Source organism: Prinia subflava, chromosome 20 (genome assembly GCF_021018805.1).
Source record: "Prinia subflava isolate CZ2003 ecotype Zambia chromosome 20, Cam_Psub_1.2, whole genome shotgun sequence".
NCBI classification, from domain to species: Eukaryota; Metazoa; Chordata; class Aves; order Passeriformes; family Cisticolidae; genus Prinia; species Prinia subflava.
This window is the reverse complement of record NC_086266.1, coordinates 4,785,352-4,799,932: the sequence shown is the minus strand read 5'-3', so window position 1 is coordinate 4,799,932 and position 14,581 is coordinate 4,785,352. Positions and strand designations below refer to the sequence as shown.

Genomic DNA, 14,581 nt, shown 5'->3' with positions numbered 1-14,581 from the left:
CCGTGATGGGGCGGACTAGCTGGCCGTACTCGGATCCCATTGGTCAACAGAGCGGCAGCGCGCGCTGTCAATCACGGCGGCGGGCACCAAGCTTGGGTGAGAGGCGAGCGAGGGACAAAGGGAGCGCCGCGAGCGGCCCCGCGTGCGGCGCGCAGGCGCGGTGTGTGCGTGCGGGGGCCGCGCGCTTTTAAAGGGCCAGCGGCGGCGCCGAGCGCGTGCCGCCCCGCCGCGCCCCCCGACGTGCGCCCGGGACGGCACCGGGGCGGTTCCGGGCTGGGCTTCTCCACCCTGGCCAGTGAGCACCGGAGCCCGGGCAGCACCGCGGGGCCGGCGTGTGCCGATCCGGTCTCCTCCAGGTGCCCTCCAGCCTCGTGCCCGCTCCTTGCCGTGTCCAGCCGCAGGCTCGCCCTCGTCGTCCGGACCCTGCCCCGCAGCGGGGGAGAAGGCGGCTCGATGCGGCTCGGCAGAAGGGTCCCGCCGTGCCCTGCCCTGCCCCTGGGAGCGCGGTCGTATCCTGCCTCGGGTGGGTTTGGTGTCACCGCCTGGCATTAATAAACCCTCCCGCTTCCCGCCGCCTCACGGTGCAGGTGCGGCGCGGCCAGCCCGACCCCCCGGGCGCCTCTCAGCCCTTGCGAAGTGCCCGCTTCCCCGCAGCTCCGCTCCCGGCTGTGCCCCCGGGTCCCAGCCCACGCTCAGCCCCGGCACGCCGTGAGCCCGCAGGCTGCGAGACCGCAGGTTCCCGGGGGCGGGAGCGATGGCAGAGCCCTCCAGTGGAGCGGAGGGGGCGATGCTGCCCCGCTGAGATGGGGCGGGGGGCAGGTCCCGCCGGCAGAGGAGCCCCCGGGGAGGGGGGCCGAGGCTGGTGGGGCGGAGCAGCGCGGGGGGCACGGGTGGAGGCGGGAAGGGGCAGGGGTGCCGCGGGCGGCGAGGCCGGGTGGGCGCTGTCATGGCTGAGGAGCGGCACCCCGGGCTCTGTGCGGGGGTGCGGGAGCGCAGCCCGGGCACGGCACGGGGATCCCGCGTGGAGGCGGTGCGGGAGTGAGGGGCGCCGACCCAGGCGGTCCCTCCTGGGGGCGGTGCCGCGTCCCGGGCCCCCGCGGAAGCCCCGCCCGGCCGCGCTGTCACTCACCGCCCCGGGGAGACGCTCCAGCTTCGGGGAGGCGGTGGCGGCGCCCGGGTTCGGCCGGGTGGGTCCCCCCGCGTGCAGGTAGAGGCCGTGGCGGTGCGGCCGGACCGGACCCCCCGGGACGACGGCGGGGCTGGGGCCGGGAGAGGCAGCAGCGAGGGGGTTAAGGGGGGGGCGGGGAGCGGGGTGGCGAGCCCATTCCGTACGATCCGCTCCGCGCTTTGCGGGTGGCCGCAAGGGCACCGGCGGGAATCGGGGCGCCCCGTTCCGGCCCGCGCCCCCCGCCGTGCTCCCCCCCCGCACGCCGCCGTGCCCCGCCAGACCGCGGCCGTCGCCCGCGCCCGGCTCCGTGCTGCCTGCCCGCCTGGACCCGCTCCGCCAGGTGGATCCGCCCCAGGTTTTCCAGCCGCCCGTCGCGGTCCGGGCTGTGGCGCCGATCCCGCGCTCGGGGCTCCGCTCCGCGTTTCCGCGGCAGCCGCTCGCGAACGAGTCTCGCGAGCCCAGGCCCCACCGCGGCCAATGAGAGCGCGTCCCTCGCTCCGCGCAGCCAATAGGGCCCCGCCGCCGCCCCCCCGTCGGGTTGCAGCGCGGTGAGGGCTCCGAGCGGCGCCTCCATTTAAAGGGGCCGCGACCCGAATCCGGGTTCTGGGTAGAGCGGGCGGCGCAGCACCGGGAGAGCCAGGTACGAGCGGTGGTGGTCGCGGGCGTGCCCCGGCGGTGTCCCGGGAGGTGCGGATGGGGCCACAGGCCGGCCTTGGGGCACCTCGAGGAGGGGGCGGGGCCGGCGCGTGCGGCGCGGGTACCGGGGGTGGGGGGGTGGGTGAGCCCCCGGGGGGGAGGGGGGTGCGCGCCTTGCGGGAGGGGGCGTGGCCGACGCCCCACGAAGGGGCGTGGCCGGTGCCGCTCGCCCCCTCCCCGTGGCGGCCGCTTGGGGGCGCCCTGTGGCGGGTCCCGGGGGGCCGGAGGGGGGGGAGCCCTGTGCGACCCTCGCCCCTTACGGGGGATCTGGGCTATGGGTCCCCCTGGGATGGATGGGGAGCCCCAGCCTGACCCCGGTGCAGCTGCAGTCCAATAGAGACCCCAGTGCTACTTGCGCTGCGGTGTGGGGGAGGCGGTGGTCGCTGCACCCCTCCCAGTATGGCTGGGCTACGCAATTGCCTGGCCCCCATCCCCGCCTCGATGCCATGGAGACCCCCGTGCGGCCCTCGCTCCGGAGGGAGGCGGTCTCTGAAGTCATCTGGATGGATGGGGAGCCCCCATGCGACCCCCATCCCCGACCCGCTGCAGAGCGCACCCCGTGGCCCCTGCAGTGGGAGGAAGGGGGTTGGTGCGACCTTTATTATACCTTCTGGGGAGGGGTCTGTGCCCTGGGTTCCCCCGCTATGGCTGGGGAACCCACCAGCCTGATCCTCATTCCCACCCTGCTTCCATGGAGACCCCGGTGAGATCCTGGCCCCTGTTGCGGGAGGTGGTGGATGGGGACCCCCAGCCTGGCCCCCACCCCTGGTGTGGGTTGGCACAGGGAGGCGCGGGGGGCAGCCCTCGTGAGGGGCTGAGGCTGCCCAGCCGTGTCAGTGCCCGGGCACAGGCTGGGCCCAGGGCCATGGCTCCTGGGAGGCTCTGGAGCGCTCAGCCCAGCAGAGTTGTCCTTGCTGAGGGGCTGTGCTGAGCAGGGGCAGCAAACAGCCCTGGCACCCTCTGCCCCAAAGCTCTGCCCTGGCACCTGCCTGGGCTTGGCTCTCCCTGTGTCCCCAGGGGCTCCCCAGCCTTTATGGTGCTGTCACCACACGCAGGAGCAAAATCTGTAGGGTTCAGCAGCTGCTGCTCTGTGAACTGGACAGCCTTTCTGACAGCCTTCCCCGTGTGTGAGGGGGAGTCTGGAGCCTCCTCAGGGCCTGGAGGGTGTATGCATCCCTGGACAGATGTGCTGCTCTCGAGGATCTGGCCCTGTGAGAGAAAGGTGCAGCCCCACGGGGCTGAAGCTGCCTTGGGCTGCTGCGGGAGGCCCCAGTCTGCTGCAGCCTCCCCTTATGGGGAGTGTAGCTGTGGCCAACAAGGTGCCCTGGGGAGCATCAAGTACCTCCTGTGTGGTTCACAGAGGTGGAGGCAGGCCTGGTGAGGCAGGGAGCTGGCTGTGCTGTGTGCCTGGCATGGGAAAAGGCCCTGCCAGTCAGATATGCTTGTGTGGGCAGAGGCAGCGCTGGACAGGGTTTGTCAGGTGATGGTGGCGGGTAGGATTTTCAACTGAGTGCTGAGGGATGGTTCCTGGAGTCTCTTTTGATGAGGATGAGAGCTGCTTCATTTGTGCTCTCTGCTTCTCCTGCTGTGCTTCCAGGTATGGCTTTTGTTCTAGGCTGTAACTTCTTTCCCTTTCATTGCAGCTGCAATCCCCGAGAAAACTTTTAATCTGCATTTTCTCACCTAACCTTGTCTAGCCTGGGATCAAAGCTGGTGATAAGAGCACAGCCCTGTTGTGAGCTCAGCCTTATTAAAGAAATATCCACAGCCTACAGAGCTATAATGACTAACCTGAGCCTCACAACCTCTTTTTCTCTCTGCACCTGCTCACATCCCTCTCACTGTGAGTGCCCTTGCTTTGGAGGATGACAGTAACACCAGATTTTTCCGCATCTCTGGCAGCTAGAGCAAGGGCCCAGGCTGAGCTCATGGCCTCACTTTGGGGGCAAAGCCCCATGAATGGTATCTTTATGATGTCTCGTGGTCAGTGATGCTGGGATGTAGAACTCCGATGGACACAGATGTGCTGGCAGAAGCCTTGTTGCAGAAGGGTCATGGTGAAAGCAGTCTAAGGGAGGTATGGAATAGGCTACAGCTGTGACAATGCATTTGTTAGTTTAGCAAAGGCAGTGCTAGCAGGATTTGACTGGATTTGTGTTTTATTCTCATCACAGTGTTTTAAGTTCTGCTGACGGTACACGTCAGGAAATGGCAGTGTTTGAGACCATCTCACCATCCTGCGGGCCATGGGCTCTGGTGCTGTCTCCTGGCCATTTGCTGTGAGCCTGCTCTGCTGGCCCAGCCCTGGGCAGCCCAAGGGGAGACGGGCTGGTTTCTAGACAGGGTGAAATATTGCTCTGTTCAGCACAGCCTTACCAGGGCAGTTTGAACAGCTGTTCATGTGAGGTGAGGCCTCCCAGCACTGAGATCCTGTTCCAGAACTTTGAGGGCAGGCACCTTGCAGAGGGATCTGGGACTGTCAGTGAGGCAGAGGAGACAGCTCACGTTGTGTTTCCAGTATTTTGGCTCTGCAAGGCCTCTTAGGGAAAATCACATCTTTTGCCCTCAAAGATACATCTCTCAGAGATTCTGCCCTTGTGTCTTGTGTCCCTTCCCTTGGGCAGTAAGGTTTGTTCACTGAACCACAGACAGATTTGGGTTGTAAAGGACCTCTTGAAGGTCCCTTACAACCCAAATCTGACCTCCTGCTCACAGCAAAGTTGACTTGAGGCCTTGCTGTTCAGGGCTTTGCCCAGTTGTGTTTTGAGGACCTCCAGGCATTCTGTGGTCTGTTCCCAGGCTGCAGCACTCCTCTGGAGAGTCACCTGCTGTCCGTGCAGCTGTCCTCTCCAGCTGTCTGTAGCTGCTTGTGGGAGTGCCAGGACACTTTGTCAGGTGTTCTGATGCCCTCCTGCAGCATTTGGGCAACAGGTCGAGAGACCTGATGACCATCTGTTTTTTACCACTTCCAGGTCTTCTATTTTTTTTAACCATTGTCTTGATATCATTAAGGCAGTTTGGACACACAGTGCTCAAACATGCTGTACCTCTGAGCCTTTTTTTGTTGTTCTTCTAATAGTACTTCCAAAGCTTTTTTACCCACTCACTCCCTTCCCCTGTGTTTAATACTATTTTGGCTGTACAGACACCAGGAGAATTTTCTCTTGGACTTGGTCGCTGAGTGGAGTTGGTTCTTGAAGCTGAATTGCTCTCCAGATTGCTGTTAAGGGTGTACTTAGACTTGTTACTCCTTTCTCTGTTGCAAAGCCTTGACACTTAGTGCTTTTGGAGATCCTGGTCTCACAGGATGTGAGGGGATCCAAGCCATTTCAAACTGCTGCAAGGATGGCATTCTATGTGGATGAGGGTGCTCCTGTTGCCTACCTTAACATTTACTGCTATGGTTAGCAGCAGATAATGCTGAGGTTGAGGAGTGTTGTCAGCTATATTTGAAGTGTTGCTGGGAGTCTTCTGGTACACCTAATTCCAAGCAATTCCATGAGATTTCTGAAATTTGTCTTTCTTACACTTTCTTGAAACTGAGGTGAAGATTCTGGAATGCAAGCTCAGAATCCAGTTTGGTCATTCCTGCCTTTGAGGAATTTACAGGTGACTCATGGTTGTGTTCTGCAGCACCAGCTGCTCAGTGCTGGAGAATTTTGGCTTTCTGGGTTCAGGGTGACTGTGCTACTACATTTGAGGCCTGCAGCCCTAAGCTGGGGCTCCTGGTGAAAATCTAGTGATTTTCATCACTAGAAAATCTAGTGATGATCTTCTTTCCTGGCTTTGGGACTATCAAAGAACAATTGCTGGAGTTTCAATGCTGCTGCTGAAATTCTGGAAAGGCCCTTTTTTCCCCTGTGTACCAGTTACTGTTGTGTAGACAGTCCCAGTCACACATGAAGACTGGCCTGAAGGGAATATGGTGAAATCTGCTGCAGTTTGCACTGATTGAGAACCAATAAAACATTTGGAAGTGAGATAACATTTGCCAAACCCTGCCTGCAAAGCACGAGGACTTGACCAGTGGCATCTGCAGGAGCTGTAGCTGACTTGGAGTGGGTCACTGCATGTAAAACCTCCAAGTCACAGAGGGCTTGCAAATCCCATAATCAGTTATTTAATCATGTGTTTATGAGCTTGTCCAGCTTTGATTTCCAGCTTTTTGCATCCTTGTGTGCATCTGTCTGTATCTCTAAGGAGCTGTCTGCTGCAGATCTTACTTTGTGATTTTTTGAGATGGGTCATGTCTTCCTGTTTCTTTTCAGGGAACAAAATAGGTTTAGCATTGGAGGGTGTTTTCTAAACCATGGCTGATTCATAAAGCAGTGGGACTCTTGTGTTACTGTGTCAGATTTTTTTTTTTTTAAATTTGAAACATCTCAATTCTTCCAGTAACTGTTATCAATTATAGACAGTAGCCAAGAATGAGACAGTGATGGTCTAACATGGCACTGTGTGAAAGTAGCACGGTACTGAATGTCACCAAGTGGGCTTTGTGCTCTTTGAAGATTGAGTTTGCAGCTCAGAGAGCTGCCTCTCCAAAAACACTAATAAGAAACAAAATCCTTTCTGCACCTTTCTGGAGCATTTTGACTGGACTGAAACATGGTCCACAGTAGTGTGCTTAGTTTACTGGTGATTCTTTGTAAATTCATTTGAGTTGAAATGATTTAGCTAATACATAATAAAGGTTTTTGGTGATTGAATTTAGAATGCTAACAGCTGTCCAGATAAACTCAGATAAGTCACAGCAGAGAAGTTGGCTTCTGCTGTACTCACCACTCCAAGTATTATATTGTTAATGAAGATACGTTGGCTGAAACCATGCTGGTAGAACGTGATATTACTTTGTTAATGTTTTATTGATTGAACTGTGTATTGACACTGTTGTTTTTGTTGAGAAATATTAGGTGGAGTGTTATTGTTTGTTCAGAAATTTGGCAAAAAAAAAAAAAAATAAAAGCTTCTTCCAGAGGTCTGCTTAGGTCTTACAGACCTCATAGATGGGAGGTGGCTGAAATGTTGATTAAAGTGTTTTTTGTAGTTACTAGTTGATTGTTTTCATATTTCAAATTATCTCTAATAGTGAAAAAGATAATCCTTCAATCTTCAAAAGTATTGAAAAACTGAATACACATCCATGAACAGAAGTCCAGGACAGATACCCAAGCAGTTGCTGTTCCTTTGCTAGAGAAAAGCAGTAACTGCATGGCTGTGGGATTTTTTGTGGGCTGGAAAGACTTCTGAGGTGTTCTCTTCATCAGGAGGGAGTAACAACAGCATTTTTCTTGCTGTCTGTTTTTAATTAAATGTTTGATAGTAGATCCCCATTTCTGTAGGCAGGCCACATATTCCCCTGCTTATGGTTACCTGAGTTACAGCACCACTGATGTCTTTAATAAGCTGGATAAAGTCCCAGGAAGTCACTTGGATGTGCTTAAGTGTCCTGGCAGAGATGTTGCACTTTGAGCTTCTAGATATGAGAGAAAATCCCACGTGCCCCTCTTTGGCAGAAAGAGCTGGGCAGGTCTGGTAGTCACAGGTAGAGGGTTTGGCAGTCAGTGTCATATTCTGTGCCAGTCCTGCATGCTTGGGGGGACCCTCAGCTGTCCCATCACTTCTTTGGAAACACTTACTTGCTACCTGAGAAGCGTTCTGCTGCAGACGGTTGTGCCAGAGACTTTGCTCCCTCAACTTGTTCTTCCCAAGAATAGATCTCTTACTGAATACTCCAGGGAGTACTTACTCCTAAGTAAGGAGTTCCCAAATGGAGCAGTTATGTGTGCTGCTAAGTGCAGGATATCAGCACACTGCCTCCTCTTGGTATGGCTGTGTCATGCTGCACTGTACTCTCCTTTTCTCTTCTCTAGAAAAGAGAAAGATTTTGAGCAGGCCAATGACCAAACCCTGGTGACTGAGCTGTGCATTGGCTGGTCCTGGAATAAGAGAGGTGATGACTTGTTGTAGATCATTTCAGCACCTGCCAGAAACAATAAGCTATTCTGTTTCTGTTGTGGAAAGTGAGAAAAGACTTTACCAGAGATAAAGTGCACGCTCTGTTTGCAGCTTAACTTACTGTGAAACTCAACACAAGGCCCAGACAAATCTAAATGCCTAGGGCAGACAGAAGTAGAGCTTCTTACCTTGCTGCAGTGGAGCAGCTCTAATTTCTTCAGATTGAGTCTGATTTCAGAGCAACCCACAGAACTGGAAAATACCTTTCTTTCCTGCTTTGAGACCCACCTTCCTCATTCTTATCAGCTGGTAGTTGAAAGACACTATAAAGAATTCATTGTCAGGGACATTCTGTGCTTTTCCACTCAGACTGTTCGTCAGCACCACCTTGGGTCCAGCCTCAGCTCTTACCTCCATCAGCTTTTCCAGATCCTTTTAAATATATCAAAAGTTGACGTTCATCTGCCCTGTATCACCTTGGAGCTCTGCTGCAGCAGGTTGAAAATAAACAAAAGGAAAATACTTCTAAAAACTAAATGTTAAGCTGCAGGACTTACAACCACCAGAATTTTAGGATGCCCAAAGTATAAACTGGTTCAAAGTGGGATTAGGCAGATTCACAGAGGATTTGTCCAGTACAGACTCTTAACAGGGACATTGTCAGTGCAGCTCAAGCAAAGTGGTTCTTCAGCACCTGAGTCCTCGATTGGAGGATGTGCTGAAGAGGAACATCCTGTTAGTTGTGTTTCTTTTACTCTCTCCCCAGGTATCCATTCTTGGTGTGAATAGAAACAGGATATTCGAGTGTATTTCATTGGACTGACTGCAGCAGTCCTCAGCTTTGCACATCCTAAGAAGTGGTTTTGTTTCCTTCTGCAGAATGTGTGAGCTGTTCTGCTGGGAGGATTCAGACAGAGCTGATGAGAGGGAACAGGACCTGGAGCTCAGGGGGCTGTGCTTCCAAACAGAGCACGTAGTGAGTGCTCTTACTGCAGCCTTGCCTCTGCAGGAAGGTCTGTCCCAGCCACATCCCCAGAGTCTGGAGTTGCCTTAATCTGCAGAATACTTGTTCTCCTTAAGAATTTCCTGTTGGTCAAGGACATAGTCATTAAGTCAGAGTTTTGTCTTGCATTGTATCACCCAGAGTTTGAAAGCAGTGTTAAGGTGTGCACTGTTAAATCAGATGCCTTTGGTCCACTTGTAGAGCTCATGAGTTACAGGACAAGTTTGTAGATTGTTGCTTGCATTATGCCCTGAGGGGGAATGCCCAAATGGATTTCTTATGCTCCAAATGTTTCCAGGATCTGTTTCTACCAAGCAAATACTAGGCCAGCTGAAAGTGGGAGATACTTCAGGAGTATCACCTTAGTAGTTCATTGCAAACTTGTGCAAAGTGTCTGGGGTGATTCTGAGGAGTATGGTAGCTCTGTTAAGTATACCTATAAATACATTTTCCTTCTTCATCTGGATGCCTGGAGGTTTTTGTTTTTTTTTTTTTTCTTTTTATTGTAGGGTCTGCTGTCTGTTTGTGAAACTGAGTGGGGAATATCTTTGAGCAGGAGACACTGTTCATATTCTGAGCAGCAGAAAAAAAAACATGTTTATCATCTTGGAAGGGTTCTCATCTGCTTCAAATCCATAGGACCTTTCTTTCAGTCTTTGTTTCTATTTCACTTTGTTCTTGTTTCTGTCAGCCAACATAAAACGTTAGATCCTGTATTGCTCTGGAATTGGCTTATTCTAAAAGTTTTGTCTCATCTTGTAACTAAAAGTGAACAGAAACACTGAAGTCTTTAGGGGTAAGACTTGCTGACCATTTCTAAAGATTACATTTGCTTTAGTTTCTGTTTGTGATTTTGGGAACAGTGCTTTATCTGCCACCAGGAAACAGAAAATGTTACTGTGTATTTACATAAATTAGGGAAGCAGTGGCTTTGAAATCCAGTTGTTGTGTATGATTTCCTTAAATTCTTATAAGTTTCAGAAGTTGTGTACATTCTCTGTCCAAATGTATTCTGTTTAGTTCTGAGCAAACCATTTGTGAGTGAGAACTTGGTTGTCCTTTCAGAGGGAAGGATATAAAAAGAGAGTTAAACAGCTATCATCAGCGAAGTTGTATCAGTCTTCCTCCTTCATTGATAAAGATGAATTATACCCACTGTAAACCCAAATAAACAAAAGTACTGTATCTTCTCATTCAGGGCTTAAAACAGGCTAAATTTAGAACTGGAATTACTCTAATAGGGAAGACTAGGTTGTTGCCACATAATTTGATTCTAGTGCCTTTTTTGTAGTGTCTGATTAGAGCCTGTTTGGGGACGTGATGCTACTTCAAGTCTTACACTGCCTTACCACTTGCAGACTCCTGCTCCTTCTCCCTTTCCCTCTTTGTGTTTGTCAACCATTATCTCCTTGTGGGGATATAATTCATTTTAGACCATATTACTTGCCTCATCTTGAAGTTTTGACCTTTCTGTCTTACGATAATGTCAACCATGAGGAGCTGGGCTGGAAGTTCCCCTCTGAGGTTGGCAGTCTGTATCACACCTTCCTGTTCAAGTGCGCTGTTTGTGCCCTGCAAAGTCACACGGGTCTTTTTTCCTTATTCTACATTGCATGCTTGTGTCTATCTTGCTACTTGTTCTTCTTATGACTGCTTTTAACATCAGAGCTTTAACACCTTTCTTCTTGCCACTCTCCACAACACCTCCTAGTTCTAACTTAAACTTTTCCAATTGTTCCCGGTCTGAATATTAGCCTGCGTAGTTTTGGGGCTGTGCAGTAACTGTAGTTGTACTGTAATATTGTTTATATCTGTCCTCTGACAAGATAAAGGCATGCTGTCATCCTGTATCTTAAGACTCACACTTCAGGGCTTGAAATGAGTTATTTCTACCTCTATGTTTAAGAGAAAAGAGGTATTTTAAAAGTTAAAAATGTGTTAGCTCCATAAGAACAGATCAGGAGAAAGGACAGACCAGCTCTGGATAGAGAAGAAGGCAGGGTTGGGGATACTACCACAGAACATTGATGTGGAGCCTCCTGAATTGGTGCTCGAGGCATTTCTGATACCCCAGTGTGTCACTTAGCTTAAGCAAGTCTCTTTGCTATGCTGTGGTGAGGGGTGTGAGGGCTGGAGAGTTCCCAAAGGTCTGTTATACCAAACTGTTGCATTTTACTGCTGACTTTTGTACAAGTGGAGGTGATTCACCTGCTGATGTCTGGTATCCTGGTTATGGCCTGGCAGCATTCCTGGGCCTTGTTGTACTCCAGCAGCGTTCAGGAGAGTGGACAGTTCATGTTCTATGTTAGACTGCTTTTCATTAACTTGCAAGTCTCTCTCTCATTTCCAGTTGCCATCTTCTAAATGGATTCCAGTGAATTTTCAGGATCTTTGGACCCCCTGTCCCTGCCTGACAAACCGCTCATTGGTGATCTCCCTGCTGACATGGAGTTTGGTGAAGGTGTCCTGGGCTCCCAAACAGCTTCTACCCAGGAAGTTTCAGTTCTTCAGCCCCCTGGCTGGGATCAATCCAAGCAGATGACTGCAGATGGGGACTTGGACCTTGTAGTGAAAGCAGACAGCGTGTCTGAACTAAATAAATCAAATGACCGTGTTCTAGATAAACCTGTTGTCTTGGACATGCTGGAAAAACCTGGTGTCTTAGATGATTTGGGTAAAACTTCTGACTTGGTGGAACTAGATAAACCAGAGGGTCTGGATGGGCTGTGTAAGGCACAACCTTCCCAGGACGTGGAGGGTGGACCAGCAGACTCCTCTGCCCTGTCTAGAGAAGCTGTTGGCCCAGACACAGGAAAAGAAGGGGAGGATGCACCAAAAAATTGTTCTGGGGATGTAAAGGAAGATGGTGCTGCTGCTATTCCTGCACTGTCTGGTGACAATGCCCCTGAATCACCTCAAAAACCTGTCCCTGAATCCAGGAACCTCAGCAGTGCCCCAGCCATGGAAGAAACCACAGCACAGTCCTCGAGTCCCACAGTGCCCCCACCCCAACTCAGTCTTAAACAAACAAAGAAGATGAAGTTGAAGGCACCAAGGAAGAACTCACCTGTGCAGAAGGAAGGGCTGGCAGGGGAGGCAGATGTTGTACTGAGCCCAGACAACAGAACTGCAGCTTTGCCCCCTGAGCCTGTGGAGGAAAACCGGGCAGAGGAAGGGGATGATAATGGAAAGAACTCACTTAAAGAAAACAGTGTACACAAAGCACGGGAAGCCTTACCACCAACAGGTAAGTTGTTGGCTCAGCAGAACCTGGCTTCCTTTTGCTCAGGAGGTCATCCAGCTACACACTGCTGAAGCTGGAGTCTGCTCTGCATTCCAGCTCATCCCCTGCTATAGAAATAGCCAGCTCTTCTGATGGTCTAGATTTGGGCAAAGCCTCTTGTGTAAAGGGAATAACGTTCTGGTGTGTACAAGCTCTTGCTCTGGCTTTCATGTCTTTAACTGATTTTTGGTGCTTGTGAAAGCAAGGAGCTTCCCCAGTAAAGCTGTGGCTGCACATCAGCTTAGCTCAGGCTCTTCAGCACTGCAGTCTTTGCTGGAACTGAGGGTCACCAGCAGCTGTTTCCAATAGGCAAAGTTCCTCTGCCCAGGCTGGCCATCCCCAGGAGATGCTCAGTCTTGGTCAGAAGCAGTTGGAGGTCACTGCCCACCCAGCCTGCCTCCCCCATGCAGGGAGGTCTCCCCCTTACAGGGCTCCTCCCAAGCTGTGTTTGGATCCACAGGTGGTGGGTTTAGGAGCCTTCCACCACCAGAACTGTACTTGATAGCCAGGACAGGCTGAGGCTTCATGTGCTGACTGACCCAAAGGGTGGCTGCATTTGGACACCTGTGCTCTGCTGTTGGAGAAAAATAAGATGTTAGATGCAAGCTTCTTCTGTGCTTCTGTTCCAGGAGAAAGCCTGTCTGGGAAGGGAAGCGAGCTGCCAGCTGAGAAGGTGAGGAGAATGCAGTCAAGTATGTATGGTACAGGAGCACAGAGTGTGGCTGGCTGTTGTCAGACTCTGAGGGACACTGGCTGTCTTGTCAGCCCTCTAGAGAGGAGCTTGCATGACTCCTGTGACAGAATGATCCCTGTGCACTGCCACTATGCTGTAGTGTGGCTTCAGTGTGTCCCTGCTACCCTCAGCTGAAATGTCATTCTCATAAACCTACTTCCCCCTCTCCTCTGTCTTGCCAGCTCTGATCAGGGATCCATGGAGTTTTATCTGTTTTCAGCTTAGGTATTGGGAAACCAAATCCCAGAAGTTGGAACTTCACCACAATCTGTGATATTTATCCATGATTATCCTAATAGTTAGCCTAACTATTTTCTGAATGTCTTCTAGGAGCAGAAAAGAAGTGAACGACCCAGAAGATCAGAAACTGTCAGGCCTGAAACTGTGAACTCCTCTGAGAGCAGTGAGTAACCGGGGTTGGCCAATACCTGTTTTTCAGCCAGAGAGAATAGTCCAGATCCATTGTGGGCAGGTAGATCATGGTGTGAGTACAGTGGGAACTCTGGAACTTCTGTGCAGGCTTCCCTTCTACACAGGACAGGTCCTTTCAGCCCACAAGTCTTTACCCTGGGGCACTTGCCTTGCTTTCTCAGGGCACTTAGGTCAAAATGGGGAGTATTTTTACACTGGTATGTGGGTACCAAGCACTAGGTAACAGGATGAGATTTGGGAGTGTTCCCAGGAAATCCATCTTCCATCTCCTCACCCAGGAACTTTCTTTCTTTCTCTCTGTGAGAGCAGACTGTCTGAAGGAAGGTTGCATTTTCGAGATTTTCCTAGAGAAGTACATGAAGTGTCTGTTCTTTGAGATGTTGAATGTCACCCTGCCATTCCCTAGTATTTGTGTGTTACTCTTTTATTGTTCCTGTGCTAAAATCTGGTGATCAGCACACTCCCTTTCAGGTCTAAGAGTTCTTACAGGGTGGAAGTTCACACTTTGGGCTTCTGCTCAACAGTGGTGTATCATGACTTCTAGACAGGAATTGTATTTAAGCCTGGCTTGTTTAAACACCTCTTGATTCATCTCCAGTTATAACAGAATTTCTTTTAAGGGTCCCTTTATCATTCCACCCTGACAGGAACAAAGTACGTAGAGGGACTCTAGAAAGGTGACTCAGAAAACCCCAGCGTGTGTCTCACAGCAGGATTTCTCACTTCCTAATGAGGGGTTTCTGATCTTCCTCTGCTGCTTTGCAGTTCCAGTCTCTGATGAGGACTCTGATGCAATGGTGGATGATCCCAACGACGAGGATTTCGTCCCGTTCCGCACGCGGCGCTCCACGCGGGTGTCCCTGCGCACTCAGATGGCGCAGCGAGCCGCCCGCTCCAGCTTCACCAAGATGACCTGTGCCAACTGCTGGACCCCGCTGCAGAAGGGCCAGACTGCCTACCAGAGAAAAGGCCTTCCTCAGCTCTTCTGCTCCAGCTCCTGTCTCACCACCTTCTCAAAAAAACCGCCTGGCAAGAAGATATGCACCTTCTGCAAAAAGTGTGTGTTCGTTCCCCTTTCCTCAGTGCTCCCACGCTTGTGACCTCACTCACCTGCTCCACAGCTCTCCTGCCAGTCCCCTTGCTGTGGCCCTTGTTCACCCACATCACTCCTGCCCACTGCCAGATGCTGCTCCCTCTTCCTTCACACACTGCCTATCCCTGTGTTCACTACACCCCTTTCACAATCTTGCTCTCCCTGCCTGTCCCCAGACTTAGTGCCCCATATTCCAGCCTCCCCTCAAAAAAACA

General features: G+C 52.1%; 2 protein-coding genes across 5 annotated transcripts in view; one reads left to right on the top strand and one right to left on the bottom strand.

The window, feature by feature from the left end:
* Positions 1-71: 71 nt before the first annotated feature.
* LOC134560707 (basic proline-rich protein-like) lies at positions 72-2,397 on the bottom strand. The gene is made up of 4 exons (XM_063416983.1): positions 2,217-2,397; positions 1,054-2,148; positions 609-950; positions 72-514 (listed from the first exon to the last, which is right to left on the bottom strand). Exons 1-4 carry the CDS (start codon positions 2,395-2,397, stop codon positions 72-74), a joined length of 2,061 nt encoding a protein of 686 aa, XP_063273053.1.
* ZMYM3 (zinc finger MYM-type containing 3) overlaps positions 1,082-14,581 on the top strand; it is a 35,759-nt gene continuing 22,259 nt past the window's right edge. For 2 of the 4 annotated variants that reach the window (XM_063416649.1, XM_063416646.1), the window contains exons 1-5: positions 1,119-1,207; positions 11,176-12,072; positions 12,738-12,781; positions 13,172-13,244; positions 14,039-14,330. In XM_063416649.1, the coding sequence (XP_063272719.1) occupies positions 11,190-12,072; positions 12,738-12,781; positions 13,172-13,244; positions 14,039-14,330 (1,292 nt within the window). In that variant the 5' untranslated portion in view covers positions 1,119-1,207; positions 11,176-11,189. Of the gene's footprint in view, positions 1,208-1,674; positions 1,809-11,175; positions 12,073-12,737; positions 12,782-13,171; positions 13,245-14,038; positions 14,331-14,581 lie in introns of those variants that run through there. The other 2 variants (XM_063416648.1, XM_063416647.1) reach the window with 2 other exon arrangements.

Coding starts and splice junctions, on each gene's coding strand:
- LOC134560707 (XM_063416983.1), bottom strand. CDS start 2,397: ATGGGGGTCGCATGGGGGCTCCCCATCCATCCAGATGACTTCAGAGAC. Junction 951..1,053: donor CCCCAGGAGGGACCGCCTGG/GTCGGCGCCCCT, acceptor GCCGCTCCTCAG/CCATGACAGCGCCCACCCGG. Junction 515..608: donor GGCTGAGAGGCGCCCGGGGG/GTCGGGCTGGCC, acceptor CACCCGAGGCAG/GATACGACCGCGCTCCCAGG.